General features: G+C 38.5%; 1 protein-coding gene across 5 annotated transcripts in view; it reads right to left on the bottom strand.

Moving 5' to 3' along the window:
• Positions 1-15,914, bottom strand: part of ARHGAP15 (Rho GTPase activating protein 15) — a 318,826-nt gene that overhangs the window by 89,173 nt on the left and 213,739 nt on the right. For all 5 annotated transcript variants that reach the window (XM_042827045.1, XM_042827047.1, XM_042827046.1 and 2 more), the window contains one exon: positions 14,607-14,684. In XM_042827045.1, the coding sequence (XP_042682979.1) occupies positions 14,607-14,684 (78 nt within the window). The remainder of the gene's footprint in view (positions 1-14,606; positions 14,685-15,914) is intronic.

Genomic DNA, 15,914 nt, shown 5'->3' with positions numbered 1-15,914 from the left:
AGTGCAATCATGCCTCTTACTGGCCAATACAAGATGCAGCATTAGCTGTCACATGCAAATGAGTATTCATGGGGACTTTGAAATGTGCAATAAAGAATAAAGACGTGCATTCTGTGAATAATTGTTTTCTTTTATAAAACTGGATCCAAAAGGGAGTGCCATTTCACCCAGAGTCTATAGCTTTTCTATGGTTACAATCTGCTGTTGAAGCCAGATATTAGAAATGAAGTGTGGATAAATGGATAGAAAAGAAATGTGGATAAATGGAGGACTCCAGTTTCCCGTGCTGTCAATCTTTCACAGTACTACATTTGCTTAACAAGAAATAATCCAACACATGTTTGTGCTCCTTGCTATCTTGCTTTCTTCTCCAGCTGGGACTTTTAAACATGCAGGGATGTAAAATAAAGTTGTCCATCTTATATTAGCTTCCTTATACAAAGCACAATCTGAATTCGTCATTTTCAGCCACAGAGATACAGAAAATTACATGGAAGTACAAGATACGCTTCAAACTTAAAGTCTTCCAAATAGTTCTGGTAGCACTGACCAGGATGAGAGGGAAATAATAGTTTGAATGTAGAGCCTTTTTAAGACACAGAATGAGGAGGAAAAAAAAAAAAAAAACAGCACAGCAAGCTGCATGCAGATGTGTACATGTCTGTAGGCTCTGACCAGGTAATGTTTGTTAGACACACACACACGCTTATTCACTGAAACTGCGCTTAGAAAGGCTGCTAGCAAACAGACTCAACTTCTTTCATAAAATCTTAAAATCAAAGCATGACGTGACCCTGCCTTCTGTTAGCAGAACCCCACTTGCAAAGCCCATTAAGTGGAAGTGGATAATCCAATGCTTTAACTTGGGGTAGGGGGACTGCAGGAAATATCTCAGTAAGTTCAGACTTGTCCAGGATGGGGCTGGAAGCATTTAGCCAGAGGGAAGAACAAGTACTAAGGACAAACGCTGCCTGGGGGGTCAGTTTGGGGTGGTGTGGGCATGCCTGTGGGCTCAGCACTGGGAGATGCTTTTAATGCAGAGCAATTCCATGCAAAGGGTTATGATTATTAATCTGTAGGTGAGGGGTCTCACCCTGAGGCAGAGCTGCTCAGCAGGCAGGATGCAGCCCTGCGGGAGTCCCAGGAAGGCAAGCACAGGGCTGGAAGGCATTACGACTTGCCACAGATCTAAAACACCTTGTTGCCCCACTTCCTGCATACCGTTGCTCAGCAAAGGCAGTCTCTCGAATTACAGGCACACACATACCAATGCACCGAAGAAAGGAATCACCACTTACCATTACAGCTGATACAATTGAGGCAAACAGGCACAAACGGGGGGTATCCAAAGGCATTTGCCTCTTGCTGGGACTGATGCCCACCTACAAGGGCTGAGCACAAGGACCACAGCCATCTTTTAGCTGCCTGCAATTCGACGTAACAGAAAGACCTTTGGACCTTTTGGTGTGTATTGTGCCTCCTAAAGGAGCTGCACAGAGGGTGACCTGGGATTGGGATAAGGGATTTGGAACAACGGGATTTGGTTTGCATCCCTGAATCATCACAAACTTCCCTATGTGTGTTACTCAGCCACTCTGCTCCTCGTTTCCCCACTTACCAAAAAAAGCTAGTAATATTTTGGTATCTCAGAGACGTTTGCTCTCCAACATACATATCTGCTCCTATGTTTTAAAAGCGTTTACAAAACATTCAGTGAAAACACGAGCTCCACGAGGCTTAGTCATGCAAAATGCAGTCGGCAGGGGCCACTGAAAAGAAATTCAAGATCTCATTCACATGTAAAACCTCCTGCTCCTTAAGGACTCCATTTCCTCCGCGTACCCAGAGCAGAGAAATTTAAATCTCATTTGTGGCACTTTGTGCCACCTCCACTGCACCGGTGGCCCTGCACCTGCAGAGCCATCGTGGCAGAACTGCATGGGAAGGTCTAATTTGGCTTTGCATCCTTCTGAGCCCCAGATCTGTGTTTCAGAGGGTGACTGCAGCCTTATCTGCAATAAGGACTTGGCAAATGGAGTTTGGTGAAATGGCACAGCACACCACATTAGGAGACTGACTATAAATCAACAGATTTTGGCTCCACTCCTGGCTCCGTCACTGATTTGCCATGGAAACTTGGGCAAATCTTTTACTCTCCCTATCGTTCATTTTTCTGTCCCCATAATGTAAAGATAATGATGCTGCTTTGCAAGCTCTTTTGAGATCTTGAGATGTTAAGTGCTAAGTGCATTTTATTAACATTAATAGCACCCAACCGAGAGGATGCTGCATAGCACTAGCCCGGCTGTCCCCAGAAAACAGATTGGTGTGGGGAAAGTGTGCATTTGTTAAGCAGCTTAGGCATTGCTCATTCCCATAATACTTCCACAGTATGCAGGAACAAGATCTGACCTACTAAAACAAAAAGCAAAAGCGCCATAAGGAGAAAATTTCTAATGTGACCTGTCTGTCATCTTATTTCGAGCCCAGGAAAACTTTGGGATTTGCTGGGGATTATCAGCAATTCTGCGTGTGGTTATTATGCTCAGCCACAACCACACCACTCACAACTTGCGGTGGAGACCACTTCCATTAGCAGGCATTAATCACCATTTGATACACTCCAGTCCGGCTATCACTGAAAAGGTATTTAGTAGATGGACTTAGTTATTTCCTATCACACTTCCTATGTTACTCAATTTTAAAATAAGTTAATTGTACTCAGTGATATTTCAGCTCTTGTATTTGCAGGATCACAGTATACTTCCATATATTTATTTTTTAAATTCCATCTAACTTATTTTACGCTTCAGTTTCTAATATTCCTGCTCGAAGATGTATCACAACATACACAGTCGAAAGAGTTATGAAAAAATTATTATTAATGCATGTTTTTTTCCTCTGCTGGAGATAGAAGAACTTTGTTATGCATGTTATAAAATGTTAAATATTAGAATTATTTAAAGTTAATAGGATGCCAAAGAAAATGACTAATAATACATTATACAATTAGATGCCTTTCATATTAGTGAATCCATTAACAAAATAAAATACATTCAAACAGAAGAGTTCTGATTTGCAATTTTTAGCAAGGATTGCCCATGTGTAAAGCTAAATTATTTATTCTTTTTAAAAAAAAAAAAACTACTGGATACATCAGTCTGCAATTATTTGCATTATGTTTGAATGCTTTATCATGTGGCTCTGATTCAAAAATACATATCTCTAACTTGCTTTAGCATCTTCATTTGCACAAATCGTTAAACACAGGGAAAAACAACAACAAATGGAACAGTGCCTTCCTCCAGATTCAGCAGGACAGCCGATAAGACCACCACAAGACCTTGGTGTTGCTCTGTCAGCTCTTTCAGTTGTCTGTCATCACTCTTTAACCCAGATGTCCTCAGAGTTTCACATCTCTGCTGAAACCCCAACTGCGCTCTTTTTTCCTAGATAGGGTCAATTCTCCCCTTTTCCACCCATATGGGTCTGAAGTACACAATCACCAAGCTTCATCTAATGTTACCCAAATGCCATTGTGCACTGTTTTTCTGAGCAACTGCCACAAGTTAGCAACTCATTATCTCAGCTCCTCAGCTGATATCATCATTATCATCCTCGAACTAAGTTAGCAAACAACGAGCTTCTCTTACAATAAGAAAAAGCTTTTAGCATCCAAGTGAAAAGATCCGTTTTCCTCTTCTCTTTGCATCACTCCACTGTCTAGGAAGGCATCTGACACCAACAAACTTACACCAAGAAGAAACAATTTCCTCCTACTCACATCCATCTCCTCTTCACTGCCGCTACCTACTTACGTCACTGTCCATCTTCTCTATCATAAGCACGTAATGTTGGTTGATAGAAATGTGTTTTGAAAACTGTTTGTTTTCTAGTTATCTTATTACAGAAGGAAAAGAGATTTTTACAGCAAGAAGCAAGAGCCTGGCTAAAAGCACAATTTTTTCAAGATATTATTCTGGCCCTCTCACAGCCCACCCAGTCCAGACTTCACATCTCGTGGGATTTTAAAAATGTGATAAATCCAATTGTGTTCAAAGTCTGGTTACACCATTTTAAAATTCTTTTCAGGTCAGAGATGCCTTTTACTACGATTTTTGCTCAGCTTACATGAGGTAAGGAATGCTCTGAGCTGGTTGGGGTTTGTAAGGATTTTGGCATAATCTAACTCCAGGCTACTAGCAACCTAAAATATCTTCTGTCCATATATCTCACAACATCAGCCCAGACTACATCTCAGAGATAAGCCAGATCTCATGTTATACCAGCTAGTAATAGAGAGAAGAAAAGGAACATTCAAGGAATTATAAACAGATCTTGGGTACATCTTGGTCACTGCTTGTGGTGGAGGAAGGCAAAATAATTATAGAACATTTGCCCAATTATATTTGACACTGCATATATTTACCATAAAACAATTTACTACAGTTGAATTATATTAAAAATACCAGAAATTATACAAAGTAAGAACAATGCACACAGAATCACGGAGGGATTTCCAAAAGCATCATTACCAGCTCACCATTTGTCCACACCAAGAGGTCAACGTATTACCATAGAAATCTGGGACAAGAAATGAAGCTAATAAAAAAAAAAAAAAAACACTAAAAAAAAACACAACACTTTGATCTTAAAAGATCTGAACAATCTTTGTTACTTTCACTGAGAACAGACACACTGCAGACTGAACAGTGTTAACATTCAGACGAGAGCTGAAAACTCAAGCAAGAGCAATGCAACGTTCTCACTTTCAAGTCTCTGGTACTGTGGCTAACTTTGAAATTAAAATACAGTGTGACTAAGTATTTAAATTAATATATTTAATAAGCCCTACAATAATAAGTCTAAAGTGAAAAATAAGGCTTGGGGGAGAAGGAGAAAGTTTTTAATATTTGTAATACGTGTGTTTACAGAACAGCTGGGTATACTTTTTCTACACCAGGATTTTTAAAAGCTCACTGAAAAACACTTATTTTGCTCACTAGATGTGCATAATAATGTATATGGTACTTTTAAATGAAATAAATCCTATCATCTACTAAGGAAAAAGACAGTGATACTGTCAAGATGATTTGACTCCTTTGCCTAAATTTATTGATCTAATATGTTTTTCTTCATGCTCCAAGACATCCCACCTTGCTTCTAGTTCCCAATCCCAAAAAGCAACACTGCCAGCCTTGTGAAGGTCAATTCAGTACTCAGCCTTCTCTCAAATGGCACTAAATACCAATGATAAGATAACTGGATAAGATAAAGTCCAAGATGTCCAAAGAATGTACTAAGGGAAGATGATTTCTAGGACTGTCATAACTCACTCTTCCAAAAAATTCCAGAGTTGCACAATCACATTTTAAAGAAAAAGAAATATGGAAAAGACAAAAACCATTTCACTTTTAACTCATATAGAATGATGTGATTTGAGAGTTAAAAAAACTAATTTATTTACAGCAGGAATATATTACTAAGAAAGATTTTACCCATCAATAAGACCAAACGAGACAGTCAATAAAAAAAAAGCCTATCCACTAGTGACAGTCAGTAAAAGAGCACAGGTTTCATCTTAAAAAAAAAAAAAAAAAAAAAGATAAAATTGGATTCCAAGGACTTTTTGAAGAGAGACTCCAGTTTTTCTCCTCTTCTTTTTCCCCCTTCCTCCCCTTAATTTTTTTTTTTTACCCTGAAAGTTTTCCAGATTAGTCCTCTGTGTTGCAACCAGCACTCTTAGCTCTCACAGTCACTAAGAGAACTAACAGAGTTCACCAGTGAAACATATGACCAAAGCATGCCCTTGCTGCCTCCCTCCCCCAAATCACTCACTACATGCAACAGTTATACGTACCAAAGCATTTATGATTTTTCCCATTCTCAGCACACAGAAGACCACAAGTAGAAAGTAAAATTCCATTGTGTGGTAGCTTCTCACCCCATGCCACTCTGCATATCCTTATGTAACATCCTCCCACATTCAATATCATACTTTCTGTTGCAAATCCTATTGCAAGTTCATATTTGTCGGCCAGCATTACACACAAACCACAGAATTATAGATAATTATCACATGGGAGAAATATATCCCAAGTATTAGGTCATCCCATGATTTGTAAGACACCACTCACAACCAATTCCAATTAGGAATTATGAAGCTGAGCTTCCAAGGACTTCCATCTCTTCACAGCACAAGATCATCCCCTTGAAAATAATTTTGATGCCCTCTTCAGACAACATAAATATGACTGGCAACACCAGAGATTTTCTGCATTCTAAAAATTGCACAGTCAGTAGATTTTCCTGTCATGAATTCTAAGAAATGGTTAGTTAAAATATTTGCTTTCCCTCTTACTTCTGAGCCCTATGAAATGGCATTTCTCATGTTCTTTTTCCAGCAGCATTGTTATCAGTACAACAAAACCCCATAAAAGTCACTCTTGGCAATAACAGACATCCTCCCCAGCAAAAGCAAACCCTTGATGGAGTGTGCAACAGTACAGTCTTCAATGCTTAAACAGTCCTTCCTGGGGGGTTATCACAAGAAATCCCTCAAACTTATTGAATTAAAACTAAGCATAAAGCTATTGTGACGCAAACAGAGCTGTGGTTAGAAGAGAAAGAAAAACCATGTCTAAAATGCTTGATGGTACAATATATGCCATAAAATCCATGGTATGTCTGTGGGCTGACCACATTAACCAAGTTCACTGTCTCTTCTCCCCCCCTTCTACCAACCTATTCATCACACTGTTGAAAAGAAAGCACGACAGTGCCATTGGGTAGGGGAAACCCTGCTGCATTGGGAAACTTAGACTTGCCAATCCAATTCTCTTCATTTTACACATTGAGAATTAAACAGATTAGACTGGAAGAACAATATTCTACCTCTGCCATGTTTTGTGTATGTGTGCTTTAACCTGATGTATATTATTACCAAAAGAATGCCAACTTTATTTCAAAAATTTGCCTTTCCATTGGGTTAATTTAACTGGCTCACATTTACAAGTCAGTGTTTGGGTACTATTTTTTTTTTTTTTTTAATTATTTCACACCTCTCTGAAAAGAGTAACTTTAGTTGTGGAAACCACACCACCATTGAAAGTAAAAAGAAAATTCTCCATCTTAAAATAGACGTTAAATCACAGAGCAAAAAATGGAAATGGCCCACATCACTTATATGCACATAGCAGTTGGGAAATCAATTAATACAGGCTCAATTATAGTATTTTGTTGTCAGAGTTTTAAAGCTTGAGAGAAAATTAAATAAAAAAATCCTTGGCTACAGCTTGGCATATGCAGGTCTTAACCTAGAAACAATCTGTTTTATAATTATTTCTGAAAATTGCTTCAGCCCATTTTATGTTCTTTGATTGCCTACAAAGTGTGAAAAAGAAAGAAAAAAAAACTATTTTTGACTCAAGGCTCTCAAAACATTTTGGTTCTTGGTGAGCAAATAACCCAGTTTGAGCCCAATATTTCCACTACAAACTCTGGAGCACCATGCTGGCTTTCACACAGAGCCTAGCCACACAAAGAATGCTCACAGAAGCAAGGAAGGCTTCACTGCCTGGGACATGCATGGGCTTGAACACTGAAAAAGGCAGAACATGACTGAGACTTACCAAGGCACAGTCAGACATCTCCCCATGTACATGTTTGCATCTGAAAAATTCAATGCTTAACTTACTAAAACTCCTAAAAATGCAGAATACAGTGAGAAACCTCACTGATGCACACACACAAGAAATTAAGGACTCAAAAACGGAAAATGATTGCAAGAGAGAGCCAATCCCTCCTATTTTTTTTCTCCAGTTTTAAAAATGAAGCATCTAATGATCCCATTGGAGCTTCATGTCCAACAGGACCAGCACTGCCAGCTGCCTTTGAAATAGATGTTGTAACAATTGGACAAATCAATACAAAAGGAAAGGCATTATAACTAAGATACAATAACAGAAGGGCTGGCACAATATAAAGGTGCTATAAAGGAAGAGAAGAAGATTGCTCACCGGTATCAGAATATTCCAAGTCTACAGAGGAAAGCTTCACCAAGAAAGAATCTCCAGAAAGAGAGCCTTCCCCAGCAGCAGTCAGCCCTTAAATGAGGTCTAGGAGAGGTGCAGCAAGGCTGCACCCCCTCTAGTTACACACATCAATTGCCTTCACCTGTGCTCCCAGAGCTGACCAGGTCCTTTCCCCAGGTGCTCAATCAGTGGTTCAGGCTAGGACTCAGCTGTTCGCATACAGATGTACTGGGTCAGTGTGAACAGTTGGGTATTTCCTCACATGGGAGTTTACTTCTTTAAAGTATAATAGTAATAAAAAAAATAGGCTGCAAAAGGGAGCAGCTTCTCTTCCCAAGTCACTTGTACTTTTTTTTTAAATTTTCTTCCTCCCCACTCTCTCTTTTAAATGCTTGCTTCAAACATCCCCAACCCATTTGTGTTGACCCAGCAGGGCTGTTCCAAAGGCAGTTTCAGTCCAGTTCTTGATAATCCAGGCTCAGATGTTTGGTCCCAGCAGGCTCATTTCATCAGTAATACTTTAAATTATAATAATAATTAAAACCCCAACATTTTGTTTCCCTTTTCTCATAGTTCATTGATAAAGAACATAACAGTAAGGTTGAAGAATCCTGCTGGTTAAAGGTATCATCCTTCGCTGTTCATATGGTCTGGGCTCTTACTTGTCAATTAGATTAATCCAAACCATTTTAGAACAATAAATACAAGTACAGATGGAATATAAGCATATTGAAGATTACTGTTTTTGACGGCTGTTGTTTATTAAATAAAAAATAATGTTGCGATGAGCATCTTGTTGATATTTCAAATGGAAAGGAAGAGTAAATAGGAATTAGATACTGCTTCAGAAAGAAAAACCAACAATCCTCCAAAACAGCGCATGTAATAAGAAGACACTGATTTTTACTTAGAATGCCACCTATGAGCTACCTTTAGAAACAGGATATGGCATCTATTAACTCAAAACACTAGACTAGGTATGTTGAAATCCATAAAATTTCCAATTACTGCTTCAGAATTTATCGTGCACATATGGAAAATAATACTTGTAAAAGAGAAAGGGGTTTGTGCCTGGTGCTGTCAATACTGTGAAGGATGGGGTGATTATAAAGCAAATTAACAATACTTTTAAATGTGCATTCACTTATCTTTCCAATTAAATCCTTGTTAAACAACTGCACAGACAGTAATGGTGCTTCTGCAAAGCACTGATCAAGACAGTTTTATTGTAATTTTTACTCTGTAACAATTAATCAAATAGGCATTTTCTTTATTATTAAATTATTTAGTTAATAAATATTCACAATCAATTCACATATTTGTGGTTTACATTTTACTTTTAATTTTTCTTTGGCTGAATTATAGTCTAGGGTAATTTTTATAGGGGGGGAAAAAAAACCCAAAAACCACCAACAAAAAAAAACAGCAGAATTATTTAGTTTTGTCCAAATGTTATTTGTTAACTCAAGGTGATGTCAGGGAGGAGTACACCTCACCTTTTTTCCCCTTCCACATGGTCACAAATTCATACCTTCAGCTGTCCTTTCACATATTCCCTACAAGACGTGCCTCTCTTCAACAACAATCTCTAGGCTCTGTACAAATATATATGCTTTTACCCCTTTGGTACATAAGTACAGTAAGCGAGCAGTAAGAATGTGGTAATTGACCTTTGGATGGCACCCGGTGTTTTGCAGTTAACACATAAGGTATTGCAAATGAAATAACAGAATTCAAAGGTCTTCTGTACTGCAAATACCAAGCATTTTGCAAACAAAGCACAGGATATAAAGACAATTAGGAGCTCTCTTGTATTATGTATGAACCAACACTTGCTGAATGAACCAATAAGTATTGAAATTTGTATTTCTATGGTTAGTTTCCCTGAACATACATGCATTAGGATAGAATCTCAGTGTTTCAGCAACATCTTATGAACCCTTTATAGCTCCATTTTTTTCAGTTAATTTAGTTCTCATGAAAATTGCTTGTTTGACAGTCCTAGAAATTGAGTGCCTTCCCAGCCACCCAGCAGACTGGTGCAGGAGGCAGACAGAGCCAAGGCCATTTTGTGATTCTGTGATTTCCTCAGGTCTCAGAGCTTCAAACAAAGAGGGAAATGGAGAACATGCTGGGACAGAGATGAGGAACAGGATAGGAAGGTCTTAGCTCATTATATAACATGTGCAGCAGTATGACAGAACAGAACAGAGCTGGGAGCACACCACAGCTTCACACTCTTCCATTCTGACACCCTTAGAAATTTGGAGCCTTGTATTTTTTCCTACTTTCCTCAAGCACTTTCTCTATCCCTGTTAACTTTCCTGAGCAGCTCACAAGCTCTCTTTTTGGAATACATCTGCCACCTGGCTCCGCTTTCATGTTGTGCCGCTGTCCTGATTACAGGCTTTCTCCCCAGGGACTTAATGAGCCTTAACACCCCTGAGTAGCCCCACCTGGGCTCAGAGCCTATCTCAGCCCCATCTTTTAGGCCACACCAATTGATAAGGTTAGTGACATTATTCTGCCCTGGAAATGTCACCATGTTCTGCATGGCTTAGCAGATCTATGGGTGGTACCTTATTCATTCTCCTATAGGTGTGAAATAGATGAACAGCCTTATAAACATCTGTGATGTTTACGGCACTTCACTAAAAAATCATCAAAAGTCTTCCAGATTTTACATTAAATCCCCAAGTAATTGCTAAGCAGTACCATATATACATTTCCAAGGTTGCAGTCATTACGTGTATCAATATGAAAAGCATAAGAATGTTTATCTCTGACAATTAAACAAGCCTGTGCCATAGGTTTCCAGCTGGGAATATTAAATGACAGCTAATCTAGTTTCTAAAAACACAGTTCTTTCAGCACTTTGAGACAAAGAAAAGTATGACTGTCTCAATGTCACCAGTGGTCCAAGCAGCTTGTACCGCCTTGATTCACTGATTTGAAAAATGATGACTTAGAGTTTCAAAAGTGCTGAGGGATGTTATAGCCTGGTCCTCTTATGATCAACTGATCTTTTCAGCTCTTAATGGGAAAATAAATCACAGACAAAAGATAATCCTGTTGCACAGAAGCAAAAAAGGTGTGATGTCAAGAGACTTTTATAGAAAAAGAAAACTCCGTGAAAGGGTGAAAGTAAATAAGGTAGTTTGTTCTGCTGATGCTCTTGTTGGCAAGGTCAAAGCCCTTTTCGGGAGCTGCGTACCTCAAGAAATGAGAATGAAACAAACTGCATTCAGAGAATTTTAACAGTGAGCAGTAAAGATGTGAGGCATAGTTTTTCTTACAAACTCCTTCCAGCTCTCAAAAAATGTAGGATTTTAAGGCTTCTTTTAGATTTTTACTGTTCTTATTTCTTCTTTAATGATAAAGCTGTCAGTTGCTAGTTTGTTTTCCTTTCATAATCACCAGTTTTCTCTTAGTTCAGTTTTGATACTGCAAATGACATTAACTAAATAGAAAAAGGAGCCAAATAAAGCTTTGCTATATTCTAATTAATGACTATTCTAATAAAAAGTACTTTGATATCGCAGTCAGCCTAGAGTCACTTCTATGATCTTTAATTTTCAATATGATACATACTATTTATATCCTATAAACGTAGGTGTAACACAATAGCAGCACAAGCAGGAAGAAGACAGCCCATTAAGTATTTGGCCTGCATAAGAACTGATTGCACAGTCAATCTCCGCAATGTAAACAGGCTTTTTTAGAACATTTGTTTGCATTTATAATTAAATTAGACTTGCACTAAAACGAAGATTCTCTATTGGAATGTTAAGCAGAAAATCTGACAAAAAATACCGCTTCCCTCATTACTTTTGTGAGTCCATGAAACACTATTTGAAATTAGTGCTGTCCTCTGCATCAGGTGAGCGCTGGAGAGGGACATTGGGCTGTGCCACCATTGCCCACATTAAGTAAAACACACTCCCCTCATCTCCCCCTGGAGGTACATGTTGCTTCTGAGCAGTATGTAGCTAATCCCCTGGAGGAAAGCTGATTAGATCCCTTCCTCTCTCAGCTCCGTGTCCCTTTGTTGCCTAACCAACTCTCTGCACCTACAACATGCCACTGCTGCCTGATGGACCTCCCAGTTAATCTGTGGATCTGGCCATTCTGAAATCCATTTAGGGATTAGGAAGGACTATGAAGTGGGTATATATCTTCCAGTCAGCAGCCTAGAAGTCAGGGTAATATTAGCAGGATGCTAGCACACACACATCTATGTCTATAGAGCCACACCGTGACTTAATGGGCTGTTCCCTGCCTGCAGCTTCCTACCTAGCAGAGAGAAAGGATGCTATTCAAACAAATGAAACCATGGCCTGTGATTTTAAAGCGATTCTTTGTGCCTGAATTGTTTCTTGAATGTTCTGACTAACAGCTACTGGATTATTCTTTGGGGGCTGCAGTGCTCAACCCTCTCTTTTCCCCACATATGGTGGCCCTGAGGAATGCAAATGTGGCGTTAAAATTTACAGTGGTGCACCTTTGGCATGTCTGCCTGTCTACCTGAAGAAAGGCAAACTGCAGACCTGGCCACATATTTGTATAGCTGAGATTTTAAAGGACGTGTAAGGGAGCTCGGATGGATAATTTCGTTTCCCACTGAAAATCTATTTCATGATGATATAAAATGCATGACTGCCTTGGTTGTATCAACAAAGACTAACAAAAGAAACAATAATTACCACAACAGATAACATGATAAAATAGTGCTCCAGGAGTACTATTTCTCCTTGAATTTTCTTTGGTCACTCAGTAGGTAGATTTACTGCAGTTGCCCTAAGTAGCCTGTGTCAGAGTGGTTTAATGTACCATTAACTTCACCTTTATATATTCATTTCTCACAGTGGTATAAACCAGAAGAAAAAGGTGCCTGGTACTTCTGCACTGCAAAAAGACAGCTTAGGCTTCTGTCTTGCTTTACAGCATCATCCCATCTGTTTTAGGGGAAAATTTGAGTGGTAATGTTAACCTCAAGTACGTTAACCTTTGGATGCCATGAGACATGATAGACAGGACCATTATTTTTATGGCACATTTTTTTCCTGAGCAAAGATCCTGGGGAGTGAAGAAGGATAGAAAATCCTGGGTTTACTTCTCTGTCTCCAAACAAAATAGAGTGCACAATTACTTGGAAGCCAAGGCAGACTTCATTATCGACACACAAATACCCAACAACTATAAATCTAAGGGAGCCCAAGTAACGAGTCAAAACCATGAGGCTGATGATTTATTCAGTCTCACTGAATTTACTGGCATAAATACTGTTTCCTCATAAAGTAGAGTTCGCCTGCCAGTTTGAGCCAAAGACAAGACTGCTCTTGAGCACCTTCATTACAAATGTAAATGCGGGCTTGAAAGTGAAAATCATTAAAATTTTGGGGTCAGAAGTCTTAGTATACGCCTAGTACAAAATTAGTTGAGAAAGTAATTCTCCAACTGTTACCATCTCCCCATGAGAAAACCCCAAAGTACCATCATATATATTGTACAATATTTAGCAGTTCTGGTAAAAGTTTTCAGGGAACAATAAAAGAGTGAAGGAAAGGTAGGAGAAAATGCTGCAGGAGCTTTGCATGTGTACTTGATTAACTCAGTAAGTGCATAAAGTCTTGAATGCAATTTAAGATTTGATTCTTTTCCTAATTTCTGAAAAGCTCCATTTGTTTTTCTCATTAAGTAGGATCAGGAGGTTCACTGTCATCAATGATATTTGCTAAGCTATTAAATGCGAATATGTTTAGTCTTTGCCAAGAAAAGTACACTGTTCAGACAGGTTACGTATTTGTCATGTATCCTAATTACCTACCAATAGCAGCTTCCACACCTGTAACATTATTTATTGATCAATTTTAGATTTATTTAGCTACATCTGTGATAACTGTTCTTTTGTATTTGCAGAAATATGTTCATTACACGTAGAGTCTGGGGCAATGCATTCATTAACTATAACCATAACACAATGGTTAGTTCTAATTTTGGTTCTTCAGTTCCCCAAACATTCATCTTTCCTCTTCTCATTTCCTGGGATCAATTATTTGCCTTATTGAAATCAGAGGTAAATCTTCCACTGACTCTGGCAGAGCTGGGATGCTAGTTTTAGCATTTCCTTTTCAGTTCTTTTCAGCACCTTATTCTCTTTGTCTGTTTTCTTTTGGATCTCTGTTCTATTTTTGGTTTTGTTTAACTTTCAACATGCAAACAATCTGCTATTTTTCCTTTTATTCTTTTTTTTTTTCTCCTCACTTTGATACTTTGGTTTCTACATATGCTTTGTTTTTGCCACCTTATTTCATTTATCCATTTCCTCTTTTTGTTTCTGTTTGTTTCTCATCTACTGTTTAACCAGTATTTTCCTCTGCTTACTACTCTGTTTTTCCTCTCTCCTAACTGACTGATTCCCTCTGTGTAATGTCTTTCTACCTTCCCTTTCCTCTCTTTTCCAAAACACAACTCATCATTCTATGCCACCAATGTATAGCAGATTCTGAAATTCTGTCATCTGAGACAGTTAAATACTAAACAAAACATTACCAGGGTGGAGGAATCACTTACCCTGATTGACAACAAATCGTAACTTCTGTATTGTTGCCAGATTGCCGCTAACTCTGTATATTCCATCAACTTCTAGACCTGAAAGAGAAGCACACATTTCATTTTAAATCATATAAGTATTTTTCTTTGTACGTCTGTCAAGAAGCCAGAAGTGCCCTAACAAGTATGAAGAAGTGCAGAGCAGTAAATGACTGAAAAATAATCCACCTGACAAACACCAAAGTGCCTCCTTGCCTGATTATGACAACAATGAGAAATAAACGCAGTAGATTAGCTTAAGTGAATACAAAATATCTGACTGTAATTATCTTGTAATTCTGTCAGCAGAATACATTTTGCAAAGGTATTTGAGTGTGACAGAAAAGGAAGAGTGGATTAGCTCTTGTGTTCATGGAATATGGTTATTTGGGATACAAATGACAGTGTGTTTGCCCTGCTGAAAAGTGGGGTGCTTCTCTTAATGGTGTATATTAACAGGGGAAGCTGCTCCGTCTGAGGCCTGAGTTTTTCAGATGTGAAGATCTGAGGCTATGACCTTTCTGAAAATTAAGTGCTGCAATGCCCACTCTGAAATCATGACATGTGTAAGACTACACACAACTACAGCTTCTCTATTATATTCGTCATAGCAGATCGGACGGGTTTGAAACTAAAATTAAATATCCCAAATAGCACATGCCCTGGAGTACATTTTTTCATTAATATAAGCCATCCTTTTCAAGGACAACCTGACAGACTTGTTTCTCCCTGCATATCTACTCAAGGTTTATCTTCTAGGTGAAACTAGATGTCATACTCCCCTTTGTGACATATTATCTCCTACAGCAAGCGCTGCTGATATGACTGTTTAAAATAGCACTTCCAGCCCTACTTGCATAGCTGTAGCATTTTAAAGCATGTGGGAACTGCTCTTCTTTCCTTGGAGAATTAGCTATTGTGCAAACAATGGCCGAAATGACTACATGCTTAAGAACTGAAAACACAGAACTCTAAGTTGTCAGTCTACATTTAAGACTTGCAAGTAAACAAGAAGTTAAGAGAACCTATACCAAGCTCAAGGATTTTTTAAGGCTACTCATCACTTACAACAGAAGTTTTAATTAATCTTGGCAAACAATTTCAGAGAAAGCCTTCGTCTCGGAAAACGTTAATTTGTCAAAACAAAATGGTTTCAGGAAATATTTCAGTTCTGACAATGTGTCTAGTGGGAATATTTCCTTTTGCAGTTCAGGGTGAGGAAAAAAGAAAAAATGAAATTATAGGAACAAGTGAAAACAAGTCAAAATGTATCTCAGAAGCCCACTTGTA

This window comes from Centrocercus urophasianus, unplaced genomic scaffold (assembly GCF_019232065.1).
Source record: "Centrocercus urophasianus isolate 14NV4802_14NV808 unplaced genomic scaffold, USGS_Curo_1.0 seq_28, whole genome shotgun sequence".
Classification (NCBI taxonomy): domain Eukaryota; kingdom Metazoa; phylum Chordata; class Aves; order Galliformes; family Phasianidae; genus Centrocercus; species Centrocercus urophasianus.
Note: the sequence above shows the minus strand (reverse complement) of the source record. Positions and strands in the feature narration are given on the sequence as shown.